Source organism: Cyphomyrmex costatus, unplaced genomic scaffold (genome assembly GCF_001594065.2).
Source record: "Cyphomyrmex costatus isolate MS0001 unplaced genomic scaffold, Ccosl1.0 scaffold275, whole genome shotgun sequence".
Taxonomy (NCBI): Eukaryota; Metazoa; Arthropoda; class Insecta; order Hymenoptera; family Formicidae; genus Cyphomyrmex; species Cyphomyrmex costatus.
Window position 1 is genome coordinate 1,490,627 of NW_017276855.1, and position 17,097 is coordinate 1,507,723.

A 17,097-nucleotide genomic window follows, 5' to 3' on the forward strand; every position below is an offset into this window, starting at 1 on the left:
GCACATCATTTCTTTAAAAAAATGTAGGATTATCATAATCATCATTGTGACGTTCAATTACGTTCAATAAGCATGTGACGCATCCATTACATGAACGCACAATACTATATATATGCATTCTGAGAATCACTAATTCTCCATATATAGTATATGCAAGTTTTTCATTTTTCTCAGAAACAAACATGATTTAAAGTAAGCGGTATATATGATAATAGGTAATAATAAGATAATCTGAAATGGAATAATTTTTACGTTGATATATAATCGATTTATACAAAGTGTGTTGCCAATAAAATATTTATTCATAAAATACAAAATTTTTACACATTTCTTTAAATTTTTACATTCAATTTTAAATTAAGCATTCGTATATATAAATATATATAAATTGTTGCGACCAACGCAACAGTATGTAATGTTTCTGCTAAGGCACGAACATGACAGATATTATATAGAGCAGTTAAATTAATTGTTGTAAAGTTTCTATACCAGAGAGACCAAGGCACAAAGATGATTGTCAGCTCATTTGACACACATCATATAAAATTTAAATTTTTCCTTTAAAATTGATTTCTTTAGAGTAATGCATACAGAAGATTATATACCATATTAAATAGACAAAGTGATTAAATGTAAAAGTAAAATATAATATTCAAATACAGTAATAAGATATTAAACACAAGAATATATGAAATTGGCATCATTAATTAAAGTAGTTGTGAACGAAATATTGTATAAAACTTACTTAAATGCAATATAATACGTAAAACAGTAATGTATTCCAGTAACTTAAATAAGTATGAAATTTATGTAATTTAATAAAAACCATACTGGTCACACACAAAAAAATTTCTACTAAAAAATACAAAATGTAAACTTTAATCGATGTAATTATTAAACAAATGAAGAACATTTACTTAAATAAATTAACTTTTAGAATACCTAGAGACATACTCTTCACATAATCACATGATTAAAAATGCAAAGTTCTAATTCTTTTTCTCGAGTAGTTTCTACATTTTACACAGCGGGTATTTTACATGTATCTAAATCATTAAAATAGGGATGTTGCAATGCTGCTCGTGCGGATATTCTATATACAGGATCGTACGTGAGCATAGTTTCCAATAGATTCAATCCATCCGAATCCAATGTCTTGTTCATTTGTAAGTCCAAGTTATTCATCATCCAATTTGGGAAAGTCGTTTTGTAATCTGGCAGTTGCGTTACGCCTGGCCATATATCTTCCGTAGGCGTTCTTAATATTCTATAAGACAGAATAATTATTAAATGGCCTCAGAAAAAATATTTTTATGATAACGTATAAAAATTTTACCGGAATATCCTGAAAAGTTGATCAATTTCGCTGTCTCCTTGGAACAATGGTTTACTAGTTGCCATTTCTGCAAAAATACATCCAATACTCCACATATCAATCGCACACGAGTATCTAGTAGCACCGAGGAGAATCTCAGGCGCCCTGTACCACAGAGTTACAACTTCGTGTGTATATATTCTCACTGGAATTCCGAATGCCCTTCCAAGTCCGAAATCCGCTACTTTGATAGTTCCAGTTTTATCAATTAACAAATTCTGTGGTTTTAAATCGCGATGTAATATTCTTCGCTTGTGACAGAACAAAATTGCACGTGTGATCTAAAACAGAAAGCAATTATATTATTTGCATGATCACAATCTTGATAAAAAAGTTTCCCCATGGCAATTTAATAAAGTCTATTCTTTATATATCAACTAATGTACATTCGTTGTACTTAAACTTTAAAAATAAAAAATTATACAATATTCGAAATTTTTCAAAAATAAAAAAGTTTTAGTATAGTCCAATGTAGTGATAAAATACTGTTTTTAATCTTATCTTATACAAAGTTTTAATGTATAGTCTACTACAGCAATACAATATTTTTTTATCTATTTATACTTAAAATAATGCAGCCTCCCAGAATATTTATCTTCTTTACTAGGAATGCTGTACTGGAATGCACTAAAACTTTCTTAAATGACTCATATTACAGCTTCTCAAAGTATTAAGCCTGTTCTTTATCTAGATGAGAATGCACTAAAATTTTCTATCTTGCTCTCTCTCCTTTGCCAATCCCTTTAAATATATATCTAATTTAAGTACAAATATAATCTCAATTGAATAACTCTTACAGGCATATAAGGTAGGCCTCTACTACAATGCCTTACTGATGAGTCCAGTAGTGGAAGCCAGGACAAAACGCCAAAATTAGATGATATTCTTTGCAATATATTAGAATAAATTAAAAAATTTAACGAATTTATTGGCTCATAGCCCTGTTTCTCTCCATTAGTTACAAATATAATAGTTGACAAATATTAAAATCTTTCTAGGACCGTACAAATGATAAACACAAACAATAAAAAGTGAGCTGTTAAATAACAGTCAAAGCTGGATCACAATGCTTATTATAATTATGTGTAAATTTTATATACTGTGTATGTAGTCCCCCAATTCTTATTGTTTGTGTTTAGAATAGTTGAACTACAAAGATAAGATTTATTCATCTTTCCTCCTATGGAAGAACTTTACAATATTAGCATGAGACTACGTATTTTTTCGTACAAACAAACCTGATACAAGTATGATTTAACTACAGCTGATTCCATCACTTTATTCTCTAAACTATCCATGTATTTTTTTAGGTCCATAGTGAGATACTCGAAAATAAGATACAGTTTTGATTCTTCCATTAATACATCAATCAAGCTCACTATGTTGGGATGAGTTAATTCTTTGAGCAATGAAATTTCTCTAATAGCGGTTGACGGTATTCCCTCATCATCGTTTTCCAAACGTATCTTTTTCATGGCTACAATTTCTCCAGTCCTTTTGTGTTTTCCTTTGTATACTACTCCATAAGTACCTAAAAAATTTCAATATTTTTCATAATTTGCTTTATATCTCATATTCTATACTCCAATATTTTTATGTTGCTGATCAAAACGTTTTATATAATTTGTATATAGCTAAAATCAAATGCAACTTTATATAAGGCTTTACTTAACAATCAAATAATATTGCATTTAACATGCAATACCCATTTAACAAATATAATTTTTCGTTTGGTCAAGTACTTGAATATAATTTTTAATACTCTAAACAGATGTTACGTAAAAAAAAAACAGGAATCTTATTTATTATATTGTATAATGAATATATCGGCAAAAGAACGTTTAAATATTATAAATAAACAAATATTCATTAATTACTGAGTATAACGTATATGATGCAACAGTAGCTTGACAACACAATTTAACAATAGCTTCTCGTATTTTCCGTGCACTTACCTTCTCCGATTTTTTCTATTTTTATGAAATTGTCCATTGTGTGTGACTGAAAGAATGAGGATACCGATTTAGTAATATAATCTTTAAAATTTCTTTCCACGATTTGACCAGAGATACAGTCCTCGTGTTTCGCCGTGTCACCTAACGAACAAATTCAAATCAAACGGTATGTACGCCATATTGGCATAGCAGTATAGCACATGGAGACAGTGTTGCCAGAATTTTTAAGCTGGGATGTAGAGATCGGACTTGAAAATGTACTAGATTGTACCAACTTAAAAAACAAATTTAGTACAATTGTAAAAAATAAAAAAAAAGATTAAACAACATATTTAAATTAAATTTCCTCTTTAAAAAAGAATGCATTGCAAAAATATCACTACCAAAATATAAATCAAGTTATCTTGGAAACTTCTCAACAAAAGACACAAATTATACGATGTGCAATTGAGTGCAAATCGGTTTATATATATTTTTAGTATTAATAAATAATTTATTTTTTTAAGGTTATTGTGACAACGAAATAAGGGTGCCAGCACATGCGGCGTAAGGGTGCCGTCCCATGGCGCGTATTGGCTCCTGCACACCAAGCGCGATGCGCGCCACGCGATATCCAATAAGCGTACATCTTTACCGATGTTCTCATTCTAAAGCTGTACGCTTATTGGATATCGCGTATCGCGCTTGGTGTGCAAGAGCCATAGAGATAGTAATACTCTAGAGTACGCATTGTCGGAAATTTGAGGAGTGGGGGTAATTCTATCTAGAAAAAGACGCACTCATTTGGAACTATAGGGACTCTATTTGGAACCGTTTCGTTCTCTCTCGTTTCGCGCATGCGTATAGCCGTATACTCTGAGAGGGGATCGAAAGAAAGAATTGAAAGAGCAACCCTTGGCACTGAGAAACCTTTAACCTTATCAAAGTCAATTCTTTGTTTGATTACAAAGAGATCAGGCTTGTCCGGTCATGCTTGGAAAGCCTTGTTAAGAACAAGACTTCTTGGTTATAACCGACGCGCGCATGCGCAAACTTTCATTCAATGTGCAATGCCACTGCGCATTGAATGAATAACCGCGGACGTTTTTTGACCTACCCCCACCACGCTAGTTTACTCTCCTGGTTCTAGTCTTCTTGCTTCCACCAATCCACTATAGTTTGTAACCACAGGTTTCTCTCTGGTACCACTTTCTATATCTACAGTTTGATACATTATAATTATATGATTTATGTACACGCGTGCGCGTATAACAAAACGAATGTGCAAACTGAAAACTTATTACTCAAACAATGCTAATATAATCCATAGAAATTAAGATTATATTATTTAGAAGTTTTTATATAAACACAGTTCCCTTCATTTTTCGGAAAAATGTCTTCTAATCTACACTTTTGTCGTTTTTAACTTGTTTAAAGAATATATAATTTACCCCAATTTCTAATAAGAAATCACAAATCTTTTATTAAATAGGAGTTGCTATAATAATTTAATACTTAGTAGAAGACTGAAAGAATTCCAGCTCGAATTTAATTGAATCCTTCTAAAAAGGAAAAAAAAAAATCAGGATTAGACAATGTAAGAAAAGAAACTTCATTCATAGATAAACAACGCATTAAGATTTTTTTAGATAATCTTAATAAATTTATTTTTAGTGCTTACAACGCGAAAATACATAACTCGATTATAATTGTATGGTGAACTTTGAACTTGGATTAGCTGTAGTTCGCTATTGTCCCCAACAGGAAAGACTTAGAAATAATGCAATCCGGTAAAAAAATCCGAATCAGATTCAAGATCGCTAAGATAGCGAACATAATTCTATCTGCGTCAGTATCTACCAATATTATAAATATAATTAAACAATGGACCTGAAGTTTCAGAGTATTTTATCGTGGGAATTGATAGCCACCGGTTGCATAACCCAATCCAACACCACGTTGCGTGTGCGTGGTAGCTCGCGCTACTTCATATTGTTGCTCCATATTATTAAACATTTCCTCCTGCTTTTTCAGAATGTCTGGTTTGGCTCCTACCACCGATGTATTAGGTAGATCACCCTTAATACCCATCAGTCGCTTGAACTTAGCCGTCACTTTTCCATCCTGATCGTGTGTGAAAGTCGTTCCCATCCACGTATTAGCAGTGGAAGCTGCAGTCGATGTGCTGTTACCGTCATCCTGTTTTGTCTGCAAAGAGATAAAGGTGAGACTATAGAACAAGATTGTATATCGGATACATTGATTAAGGATACTACTGCAGCTGGGTAATCATCACCTTGTTTGCCCAAAGCAGCTTTCTCTTCTGGATCTGTTCCGCGTACTTGCCCTGTGTCGCCGTCGCCAACGGATTATAGTAGTTTTGTTCGCCTTGGATACCACCAGGCATCATAATATCACCGCCTTCCGGCGGCTTCAACTCTATGCCTAGTTTCTCCAACTGAGCCAGTTTGTTTCGTCCCTTTTCCTCGCGATAACTTGTCATTCTAAACGGTAGCGGTGCCACGCGATCCCTGGATCGCGACCTTGACCGCGTGCGATCCCTCTCCTTGTGGTAACTCGAACGCTCGTCCCGATATCGATCCTTGGACCGGTCGTCCCTGGAGTGTCGCCGATCCCGTTCATTACGGTCGCTGCGATCCCTGCGTCTATCCCTGTCGTTCCTGTCGCGATTACGATCCCTCCGGTCATCCCTGTAATGATGATCTTTGTCGCTCTTCTCTCTGTCATCACTTTTTTCGTCTTTAGACGATCCAAGAGACGTTTTGCGCTTGTCGTCATCCCGATTCCTGCGATCTCTACTTCGGTCCCTGTGATTGTTATTACGTTGCTTTCGATCATCATAACGGCGACTTTTGTCAGATGAATGACGACTCCGATCACTACGGTCTCCTCGCCTATGATCGTCTTTCAAACTTGTATGATTCTCATGATCGCCTCGCCTGTAAAACGATTACGTTCTGCAGGGGTATACCACACAGATGCGTATTATTATTCTGGACAGGTGTATAAATTCGATATAGTTTTAGTGAAATATATCAAAATTACTATTTTCATAACAAATTTGATATCCATAAAATATCTCTAGCACCTGTGCTATATATAATTAACAAACCAGCCTACCTCTGGTCTGATGAAGAAGGTAAAGCCTGAGAAGATTCTGTTTTTGAGCCAAAAGTAGACTGAGCGGTTGTAGGACTGTTTGCGCGTTCGCTACTAGATTCCCTTGATGAATTGTTGTTATTGCTCTCCTAAAGAAAAAAATGATCAATTTTAATATGAATCTCTCTTATATATTCCACTATGTAAAAAATAGTTCTTAATTCCTACCACAAAACTATCTTAGAATGCATAACTTCAATATACGCAAAATTGAGTTCTCTGACAGCGAGTAATATGTATTAGAAACACTTTATAAAGAGAGAAAATGTTCTTACATAGTAAGTAAGTATATAAAAAGTATAACATAAACTTGAAGGATTTCTCTCTATAAAAGAAAATTCAGATTTTTTTTGCATCAGTTCTTGGTTGTACTTGATACAAAAGAATGGCGACACTTTACATGTCACACTAAACAATAATACAATTTGTATATACTAATTACCGAGGTAATAGATAAAATGAACCAATAAAACAATCATGTCACAAAAAGGAAAAAGAGAGAGAGAGAGAGAGAGAGAGAGAGAGAGAGGATGGTGAGGGCCCTTCACATCAATCTGCTTCTGCAGTTAGTTATCACCCGAGTATACTTGTACACGTGATTTCTTTGATGATTGATGTTTTGTTAGTGTTACCTTCTGCTAGCTTCCTCTACTCACCTCTGTCTTCGGAATAGGACTTGGGGGTAGTCTTGAAAGACCCTCACACAGCATAGACCTTGCCGAGATGCGTAGATATTGTATCATGTATTACCAACAGAGCTACGTGTTAATATTGTCTCACGAAATGGCACTATTCCCATTTACTTATCATTTAAGTTTTAATTATGTGAATGATAGCCTATCCTGTGATCAATAAGATTTCAAGGTCCTGTCTTGTTTTTAAGCTACGAGCATTAAATACAGATTTGCTCAACTTTCAAAATTACGAATGCATCTTGTACCCAATCATAATTCAAACTATACTGATAATACCAAATAATCCAAATGTAAACAGAACCTTTATCAATCAAACATTGCTTCCTACATTGCAAATTATATTTATTTCTTACAGTATTAACCAATTGATTTATTAACATGACCTTGCAAAACTGGATACTATCCCCTCTATGTATCAGGCCTAAGACTTTGCATGTACATACAGCACTCGTAAAGTCACTGTGGTATCTTCTTAGGCATTGTCCGAATGTTTCATACTTAGCAACTAATTAAAAATTATCGGCGTGTGATTTCACTATACCTCACTCATGTCCATTTGTACCGGATCGTAATTGGCGTCGCTCGCCCTTCTGTTTGCCTCTTCCTGTCTCCGAGGTGGCGTCTAGGAAAACAAGATCAATTATTTCGAGCCCAAGTTACTCAAAGTATACTGACACATTCGCCGCAATTCTAGTTTTGTAGATTATGCGCGACGATTCATCAAAAATTACAAAAGAAAGAAACAATTGCGTTTCTAAACGTATTTCTAGGTTGTAAACCGCGACGTTGTGTGAGTGTGTGTGGACAATATGCATAGCGAAGCCATGTCGAGTTAGAGTAGTGTACGTTGCTACTTCGAATTTTGAGTGGCGTCGATGGCGATGTCGTCAATGATGACGGTGGATTCTCGTGTTTGCTTACCTTCGTATCGTCCGAATTATTGCTGTTGTCGCCGTCACTGGCGTAATTCGCCAACGAGTCCATAATGGCGCGTGAAACGCTCAACTGTTCCGCTGTTGTTGATTACAATCGAAGTAATCGGATGAATCGGACTACGGCGACGACGGCTGACGGCGGCTCGGCGGTTGACGGCGGCCACGGCTAAGTGCAACCACTGGTGCAACTTTGGGCCGAGTGTATGTACAATACATATGTATCACTGATAATGCTGAATTAATGCAGAACAATGCAGAATGCTCGCTGCAACTGACTGCAACGCGGCGCGCAGCGTCGAATGCGCCGATTTTCTTTCAACACGTCTCGCGCATGCCCGCCATTGGTCGGCCAAGCCGGGTCAAAATGCCGCTGCGATTGTCCGAACACGATGAACCACGTCATTGGCCGCCTGCAGTATATATATATGTACCAAAGCATAGAGAATGGACTGCGCGATCCGTGTGTCAAAATGATCGATAGGGATGAGAGAGTAGAAGACGGCCATCTCCCTCTCATTCTCTCTTCCATTACACCATCGAATGGAAAAAGATAGAGATGGCCGTCTTCCACGGACCCTCTCTCTCATTTTCGTCGACACATTTTGATACTACTTTAGATACGGGATCGCGCAGTCCATTCTCTATGCTTTGATATGTATGTACATACATACAACATACACACATGCTTCTTTCTGTACATACTGTTTTAATATTTATTTATTGCTCTTAAGTAAGAAATAAGTGGAAGTATATAGAAACATCCTGAATATATTATATCTTGTGTCATTTTCAGAATAATATCATGTGCTATCTGGGAAAATTCTTCTTTCGATTTTTCCTTCTTGCTGAAAGGCTTCTAATTCATTCGTCATTTTGAATACAGGAAGAATGATGCGGATCTATTTTTTTCCGTTTTTTCAGTAAGCTTATACTTCTTGAATTTACTTTTAACACATAAGCTAAAAGTTTGCGTTGCTTGACAATCTCCGTTGTTGCATTTATAAATTTAAATTTATATATGAATTTATATCGTATGCATTACATATATGATCTTTATTATTGATCCAAGGCGTCGAGTTACATGAGACCTTCCGCTTCCGCAATTACATTTACTTATATCTTTAAGACTGTGATCAAAAGACTTGTCACAAATGCTTTGAAGCATTTGACAGAACAGTTAAAAGAAAGAATTTTACAAATTGACCAATTAAAAAACGCTTTAAAGCATTTGTATATATTGACCGTGTCTTCTATAACGATTCACTTATAACTTAAGTTTAATTCGCCGCATATACATATATAATTAAAGGACTTGAATCATTTTTCACATGTAATGTAACATACATATATAATAATGCGATGATATATGTATATAAAAAAGATTATAAATTATAAGGCACAAGACACATATGTTAATGCTTGTGTATGATATAAACAATAATATAAGTTTAATGTGGTTTAGTAATAAACAAAGGAATTAGAAAGGAGCATATACCACGACGCTGGATGGATTTTGCGAAAATATAATGTATTTCTTAGAATATTGAAACGAAATTTTTATTATTATTAAACGATTCGGCCTTTAATCTGACCATCATCAGTAAACGAAGGAATTAATTTAATATATCTATTGTTCTTCGCAATATATTAAATTAATTCCTTCGTTTACTAATGATAAAGGTCAGATTAAAGGCCGAATCGTTTACTAATAATAAAAATTTCGTTTCAATATTCTAAGAAATACATTATATTTTCGCAAAATCCATCCAACGTCGTGGTATATGCTCCTTTCTAATTCCTTTGATTATAAGGCGTTCCGGGTTTCACGCATAATGCGTACAATGCATCAATAATTGTTCTTATTTAATATTATAACGCATCCTAAGACACAAGGCTCAACAATGAATATTTTGGAGCTATAAATATATTAAAAGTGTAAAAATGTGTTTATATATGGTATATGTATAAACTTTATATGTTCAGATATATTTAAATTTACAAAACATTTCGACAATCGTCCTCCCCTCTCTCCTCAGAGAAAATAAAAGAATGAATATTGTGTTTTGTATATATATATATCACAGAAAAAATGCGCGGCAAATTCAAGAATTCCCTCGGGAGGGCCAAAATAATTTGAAGTGCGTTCCACTTGATGCTCACGACACTTGTGAAATTATTTCATCCAATAGTTGTTTGTTATTATAAACAAGAACAAATAAGAACGCTCATAAGTATTGTAAGCGCCAAATGGAATACGTAAAATCTCTATAAGACCAAAGAACGAGAGATATCGCGTTCATTGTCCCGCAAACTGAAGGTTCAGTTGATCTTCTCACGACAGCTCATATATATATATATATATATATATATATATATATATAGAGCGTTCCTCTGATCCTCCTCCTCTCGTCCTCGTGCACGTCACCGCGTCGTTCCGGCGCGCGAGGAAAATCCGAAGTAAAAATAACCTACTTTTTCCGCGTTTTTTAACGTCGGAAGACTGCGAGATGTACACGCTTCTTTCTCGCTACGCCAACAATCTCGGTCGTTACGCCTTGATTATAATTGACGATCGATAACATTATATATAGTGAACCAGGAAAGGAGAGGAGAATGTGGCTTAATAGATATACCATGATTAATACTCGAGACAGCAGTGAAGATAAGGAATATAGGTATTTATGTAGGTATATATATACTTTCTCACTTCCTTCCACTTTCACCTTGTAAGTTACGATTAGCAATGAATGAAATAAGTTGTTACACCTTCTAGTATTTATCATTTTCTATTTCTTCCTTGCAGGCAATATTTATACTCCGTAGTAATTTAATTTTTTATGTATTTTTTAATTTATCGCAGACTTAATGAAAGTCGGTAACCTCTGGAAGGAAAGAGGTAACCAATTTAAACATCGATTAATCGACGTTGGCTTTCGAGTACACCTCAGAGCACCTCTGTAAATCACGACGGCATTCAACCCGCGCTCTAAGACGTCCGGTCATACGTCGTAAATCAAGAAAGATGCGCATAATTGAGGATGCTGTGGAAGAAAGGAGGAGGAGGACAGCCAGGAGAGTTGATGCACGAAGGTATGTAACATGCGCGGCTCGAAGATAGAGGGAGAGAGAGAGAGAGAGAGAGAGAGAGTGCCGTCCGGCCGCGATGGAGCCAAGCTGTGGGAAACGTGCGGGAAAGGTGTACGCGCGCGCGCGAAAGACGATGGAGGTGGCATGCACACGTACGTAACCACGTACGCGTGGCGTGGGTACCGCGTCAATGTTAAATGTACGTACGGCGGAGCCACCTCGCATTGACGAGCCAAGCCGAGCCGGTCGGTGCCGCGCGGCGCGCGCCCAAGCTGGTGTGTTGCGCCGGTTGCGCGCGGGCCGGGGCGGCGAATCCAGGCGAATCGCCGGGATGCAAAGCAACAGGAACACCAGTCGCTCGGCGGACTTGGTGCAGGTAGTATCGGTCGCGGTATGCGCGCCGCGGTGCACGCGTATACGCGTTCAGTGATACAGTCTCGTAATCGCCCGCCGTGTATCGTCATCACTCTTCTCTCTCTACCTCTCCTCCTGCCGTGAGAGTGGACAGGACCCTTCCCAAGCACGTACCGTCGCTTCCGGATCGTAAGTATAAAGCCATAAATTGTCTAATTACGCGTCTCCCTCGTACTTCTCGGCGTATCAGAGACCATTAAGAGATTCGCCGAAGGGATGTAACGCGAAGCGGCGCGATGCGAGTGCTCCGTGCGTCCACCTCTCGAGGGTTGCACCTCTCTGTGACCCGGAGAGGGTTGGTTGCACTGTGCGATGTAGGTTACCGTTACGTACTCGTCCACTTTTCGCCGGCGTAACGCCAGCTCTCGTCATGCAAATGAAAAGGGATGAGAAAATCCAGGCAGATTTAATGACAGAGAGAACAGGGTCAGCGAGCAATCGGTGTAATTGATCTCAAAGGGTCTGGTCGCACGATATATCTATCTATCCATATATATATCGCACAAGGATTAACTAATCTTTCTCTTCTCTATTTACGTCATGGATGCAGTCTCGAGACGGAGAACGAGAGCAATATCGTCAATTACAATCGGTTAACCGATGTGTGACTGATCCGAAGGGTCGATCGTATTGATACGAGTTAGTATCTAATCTTATTTAATCGATCTGCCTGTTTCTTTAATTCGTAAAGATAATGTTGAATTTGTATGAAGTGAAACGATAATTCGCATGATAAACAACCTGTGCTGCGGAAGCTCGAGAATAGGTACGGTCCTTGTTTAACCACGTGCGAAGCTTTGGCAAAATTCCAATTTGCGAGGCACTTCCAAGATCGCGCTCTGTGCTTTTACGGTACCATTAACGTCTCGCGTCCAATCTTGCGAAATTAAATCGTCACTTCCGGTAAAAAGTAACTCGCGCGAGTCGTTTTACGCGGAAATCCATGGCGACAGGATTAATTCACCGTGGAAAAATCGGAATTTCGAAGGGTCAACATTCCCGTTGATGAAATCTCTCGCAACTTCGTTTTCGGGAATCAATGAACGGACTGGGCGACCGAGCAGCCTCGATCGAAGCGTACCAAAGCGACATCGTTCAACGTTATTGCTGATTCATTCATTTCATTCGGATGACCTGCTTTATATTTCGACTGAAGCCCGAGTCAATTGTTTCAACGGACCTTCGTTCTTCGCGTGCACAGTTTCGATACTTTCGACCTGTGTTCGTCCGTTCACAATTTCTCTTCCGGAATCTCTGCCGTGTTAATTAACTCTTCGATCGGTATATATATAGTCCATTTTGTTTTTTCTTGTCGAAGATGTTTCAAGCAAAACAATAATGATAACGTCATTTTGACTTAAAATGCATTTTAATTGCATCGAAAAGTGACGTTTAATATACATTTAGGAGCCATTTTGACGCCATTATGATATTATAATGACTTTTTGTTCTGCTTGGGATTGATATTAAATGGAAATGCCCATCTTAATTACGATTAATAAAACTGTGTATACATATACGCAGCATTTTTTCTCTCGATTAATCTCAACGTTCGAGATCATGTCGAAAGACTGAATAACACGCACGTCCGTTTAATCAACGCTCGCGTAGTGCGAAGATATTAAAGTTGTATGTGCGCGATCGCTAGTCCACCAGGGGCATCGATGTGCTCAATTTTAACTGATTTTAACGTCGCATTAGCTTGTTCCAGCAAACTGAGTCCTTGGATATTAATCGAAGTCTCGTGCAGTCAATGTAGCTTGTTCTATTGAATCTGGGCTTCGCGGATGATATAATATGTTTCTCTCGTTTGCGTCGTTTATGATTCTCCGCTGTTGCGACCTGATTTTGACCTACTCGAGCAAACTTGTCGGCGAAAAACCTCGTAAGAGCGAAAATTCGCGCCAACACCAGTTTATCCAGCAGGTTTTTTCCTCTCTCTGGCTGGTCACTTATCTCTCTTGGGCCCAATTCACTCTTAACCGAGGGTCAACTTATTTCTCATCTCTTTTCTATTCCAGAATTAGAAAAAGATAAACAACAAGTTACTTAACTCGGGTTATAACGACGTTTTCTGCATCTAAAAGACGACAAAGTTTTTTTTGTCACAATTTTAATCTTTATGTTGTTTGGGATCGAGGGAATACGTTGGTTAAGAGCTAACCATGAATTGTGAAACCGGGTCTTGGCCTTTTATAATCACCAGTGACTCGCGATGTATCGAAAGACGCGCGTTATAATGTCCATATCAAGAGGATTTCTGTTGTCAAAAAAATTCCTAAGCAAGTGCCGTAAGCAACAAGAATATTATCTGTTGTCCGTCGTTTAATCGATTTATAAAAGACACGTAACGACAACGCATTATTCTTACTAAAATAAAGCATTATATAAAAACTTGGTAATTGGCGATGACTGTATCTAATTTGTCTCGACTATATGATTTGACGCTGAGGAGATTGCGCAATATAAGCCTTCGCGATATAAGAGTGGGGATTACGGAGGAATCTCTAAATTTCTTGAAGTAAAATATTACTCTAAAAGAGTTAAAATACAGCTACTATCGAAAAAGAGTGAAAATTTTGCATTCTTGATTGAGAGTGGCAGATTTTCACTCTTTCATGTAGTGATATATTTCATATTTTTGGAGTGAGATTCGCTTTAAAAAAGGAATGAGATTTCTTTCCTTTGGATTAAATCTCGCTCCAAAAGAGAGAAAATCTGCTATTCTGAATCAAAAGTGCAGATTTTTCAATAGTAACAATATTTTAACTCTTTTGGAGTGAGATTTTACTTTAAGAGAAATTTAGAGAGATGATGCACGGAGTTCGTATCGATTGACAAGCATAGGTACTATCTGGTCCCATCGCGGACGAAAATGGTCCGTGGGACATTTGGAGAATCATTTTACTTTAATACGGTCAAGGGAGTAACGAACATATCGCGATATGATCGAAAATTATTCTCTTCTCTTTTGCTGCAGTAAAGTTAACTTAATAAAAATGTAAGTAATAAGACGTAGGTATCTAACAAATAAAAAAACGAATCGGCCAGTCGAAAATGTAACAACGTAGCAAATAAAAAATGTTTATTTGTTCACTATATTCACATTTTTTACTGCTTACGTTTTTCTATGTGTCACTGACTTAAGGATGTATTTTACAAATTTTTCTATATTATATTATTTGCAAGTAACACAAAGTTTACCGATGATTTGGAATTTGAGTTAAAAATTTATTTCAACAAGAAATAAATACGTTTTCAGAAAAATAATTAAGATAAATAAGACGCAATTTTCATATTATTATAAAATTGTATTATATTAAATAAAAATATTGAATATTTTTATTTAATAATACAATTTTATAATAAAATGAAAAATATCTAACATTTATATACGGAAAGTAATTTCAGTCATTTTTGCAGAGACTGTACACCTGATACATCCTTAATCGGACTTTCGCCTACGACCTTCCAGTCGAGGCGCTTTTGTCTGCTTTTCTTAAAATCGGAAACACTTGTGTTTTACTCTTACGAGAAGCGTAACGCCAATATGCGAATGCATGAACATCGATTACACGTCGAACTCGAGTGAATCGCTCTATTCAAGTATCATTCCTCCAGACATCTCGATCGAATCGAACCTGCGCACTGTTGCAAGCCAGTTCTATTATGTGCGCCACTTCTCCTTATCACACGAGATCTTCCCGGTCTAACACATACGCACCATGGCGTGCGTATGGTGTGCCATTGTACCAGCGGACAAGAGTAACACTTGTGTCACTCCGCGCGTAACGCGAGAGAGTGTTTGCCTCGCAACATGAGTGCTCGCCTAGGTAGCCGGTTGCACGGTGAATGCACTCACTTGCGACTTGTGAAAAGTGACCACACTTTTCGACAAGTATAGATATCTCCTCGTACAGGCGGTGAAGCCTTCACGTTCTCAAATAACTGCTCGTCCAAAAATAATATCATATCCGTATAGCGCAGTTCTCGGTGAATTTGAAGAATCCGGTTAGATACGATCGTTGTCAATATTATTATTATTAAAACTGAGTCGCGTTCGCAGCATTTGAAATGTACGAAATCGTGTCTGAAATGGATTTAAGAAAAACAAAATTAAGGAAAACAAAAAAACAATCTTTTTTTTATACAAAATAATAAACATAGAAATGGCATTGTAAGAGTCAAATAATTAAGAGAAAGTTTGACGTATAATTTTTTTTTTGTATAATTGATTGCACGATGTATTGGGACACAGTTTTTTACTTTTTTGACATATCATCTTTTATTCATTTTCTATTGACTGATAACTGTTTTTTGACATCTATTGTTTTTTTTTTTTTACTATTAATTGTACATGCATTGATACGCGGATCAACTAACATTTTTAAATTGAGATATAAATCTTTCGGTATGTTTGCACACACATTGATAATTTTTTAGAATTTAGAATTATTTAATTTCTAATTATAATATGTTCATAAGTCTTGATACAAAAATCTATAATTTTAAATTCTAGAACTCATAGTTGTTTTAATATTCCATGTTCACTTAAATCCATAGTCATTTAACTTCTAATTGTTTTTACAGATTTATATACCAATTCTATAATTTTCTCATAAGTCTTGATGCTGATATCTATAATTTTATATTTCAACGTTAATACCTAATCTGAAGAGGACCAGAATTTGCGGTCGAAACTAGTAATGTAATGTAATCTAATGTAATATATCTCCATCATTTAATGTTATATCATAAGTTAGTTTTAAGTTTTGTCACAATAGCTAAAATTAAAAATATATGGTCCAATTATTGTTTAGAATATCGCTCTTAATTATTTGACTCTTACAATGCCATTTCTATGTTTATTATTTTGAAATGGATTTTACAAATAATTTGACAAATAATGGGCTTACTTCATTTCTATCCTGAACGTTGAAATAGTCTCTTTTGTGTTACCTTTATCGATATTTAGATCAAGCATTAAAGTCACATTATGCCTATCGACAAAATCGCAAAATGGATATTACGGAGTCTTGCTATACAAGTTCTTGGTTTCCTTCAGATATCTACCTTGTTTCTATCAGTCTCTTTTCGCGTCACTCGCAACTCTCTCTCTCTCTCTCTCTCTCTCTCCCTCCTCTTTTTCCTTTCTCTTCTCTTGCCTGTACTCCAACATCGCCGTGGTTCCGTTATTCGCGCAAATACACGCCCGGGCATCCTGTACGGCCGCTTTACCTCCGGAGAAAATAAACAGCGCGCGGCATCGACCGTGCGTTATTGATACCGTGTATACGATCGAGCTGAAAAACAGTGACGAAGCACACACACACACACACACACACACACAAAACGGAGTATTTCTAGTTAAATCTACACAACAACCTTTTGCATCAATAATAAATATCGCGATGATTGAATTTGATCTGTCGTTAGAATTTAACTCTCTTTCCCCCCCCCCCCCCCCCCCCCCCACA

General features: G+C 36.5%; 3 protein-coding genes across 9 annotated transcripts in view; 1 reads left to right on the top strand and 2 right to left on the bottom strand.

Annotated features, from left to right (window-relative positions):
* Positions 1 to 1,020: 1,020 nt before the first annotated feature.
* On the bottom strand, positions 1,021 to 3,501 carry Cdk1 (Cyclin-dependent kinase 1). Its single transcript, XM_018541039.1, has 4 exons — positions 3,331 to 3,501; positions 2,614 to 2,906; positions 1,337 to 1,656; positions 1,021 to 1,267 (listed from the first exon to the last, which is right to left on the bottom strand). The coding sequence occupies exons 1-4, from the start codon at positions 3,365 to 3,367 to the stop codon at positions 1,021 to 1,023; spliced, it is 897 nt and encodes a 298-aa protein (XP_018396541.1). The 5' UTR covers positions 3,368 to 3,501.
* A 1,487-nt stretch (positions 3,502 to 4,988) lies between these two features.
* LOC108774821 (arginine/serine-rich coiled-coil protein 2) lies at positions 4,989 to 8,406 on the bottom strand. 3 transcript variants are annotated; one of them, XM_018541027.1, is made up of 5 exons: positions 8,106 to 8,406; positions 7,726 to 7,806; positions 6,451 to 6,578; positions 5,606 to 6,269; positions 4,989 to 5,517 (listed from the first exon to the last, which is right to left on the bottom strand). In XM_018541027.1, exons 1-5 carry the CDS (start codon positions 8,166 to 8,168, stop codon positions 5,218 to 5,220), a joined length of 1,236 nt encoding a protein of 411 aa, XP_018396529.1. In that variant the 5' UTR covers positions 8,169 to 8,406; the 3' UTR covers positions 4,989 to 5,217. The 3 variants fall into 3 exon arrangements, with proteins under 3 accessions (XP_018396529.1, XP_018396531.1, XP_018396530.1); XM_018541029.1 differs by lacking the exon at positions 8,106 to 8,406 and adding an exon at positions 7,146 to 7,203 and having other exon boundaries at positions 7,726 to 7,797; XM_018541028.1 differs by lacking the exon at positions 8,106 to 8,406 and having other exon boundaries at positions 7,146 to 7,794.
* Positions 8,407 to 11,162: 2,756 nt separating this feature from the next.
* Positions 11,163 to 17,097, top strand: part of LOC108774817 (uncharacterized) — a 24,009-nt gene continuing 18,074 nt past the window's right edge. The window contains exon 1 of one of the 5 annotated variants that reach the window (XM_018541015.1): positions 11,163 to 11,209. The gene's annotated coding sequence lies outside the window, so the exon portion shown is untranslated. Of the gene's footprint in view, positions 11,210 to 11,481; positions 11,750 to 17,097 lie in introns of those variants that run through there. The other 4 variants (XM_018541014.1, XM_018541017.1, XM_018541018.1 and 1 more) reach the window with 4 other exon arrangements.

Bases quoted from the DNA above. Each gene is read 5' to 3' on its own strand.
- Cdk1 (XM_018541039.1), bottom strand. From the start codon at position 3,367: ATGGACAATTTCATAAAAATAGAAAAAATCGGAGAAG. The intron at 2,907-3,330 runs GTAAGTGCACGG...GAAATTTTTTAG, and splicing joins AATAGAAAAAATCGGAGAAG to GTACTTATGGAGTAGTATAC. The intron at 1,268-1,336 runs GTAAAATTTTTA...TCTGTCTTATAG, and splicing joins CAACTTTTCAGGATATTCCG to AATATTAAGAACGCCTACGG.
- LOC108774821 (XM_018541027.1), bottom strand. From the start codon at position 8,168: ATGGACTCGTTGGCGAATTACGCCAGTGACGGCGACAACAGCAATAAT. The intron at 6,579-7,725 runs GTATAGTGAAAT...TTTTTTCTTTAG, and splicing joins TACAAATGGACATGAGTGAG to GAGAGCAATAACAACAATTC. The intron at 6,270-6,450 runs GTAGGCTGGTTT...ATCGTTTTACAG, and splicing joins CCTTCTTCATCAGACCAGAG to GCGAGGCGATCATGAGAATC.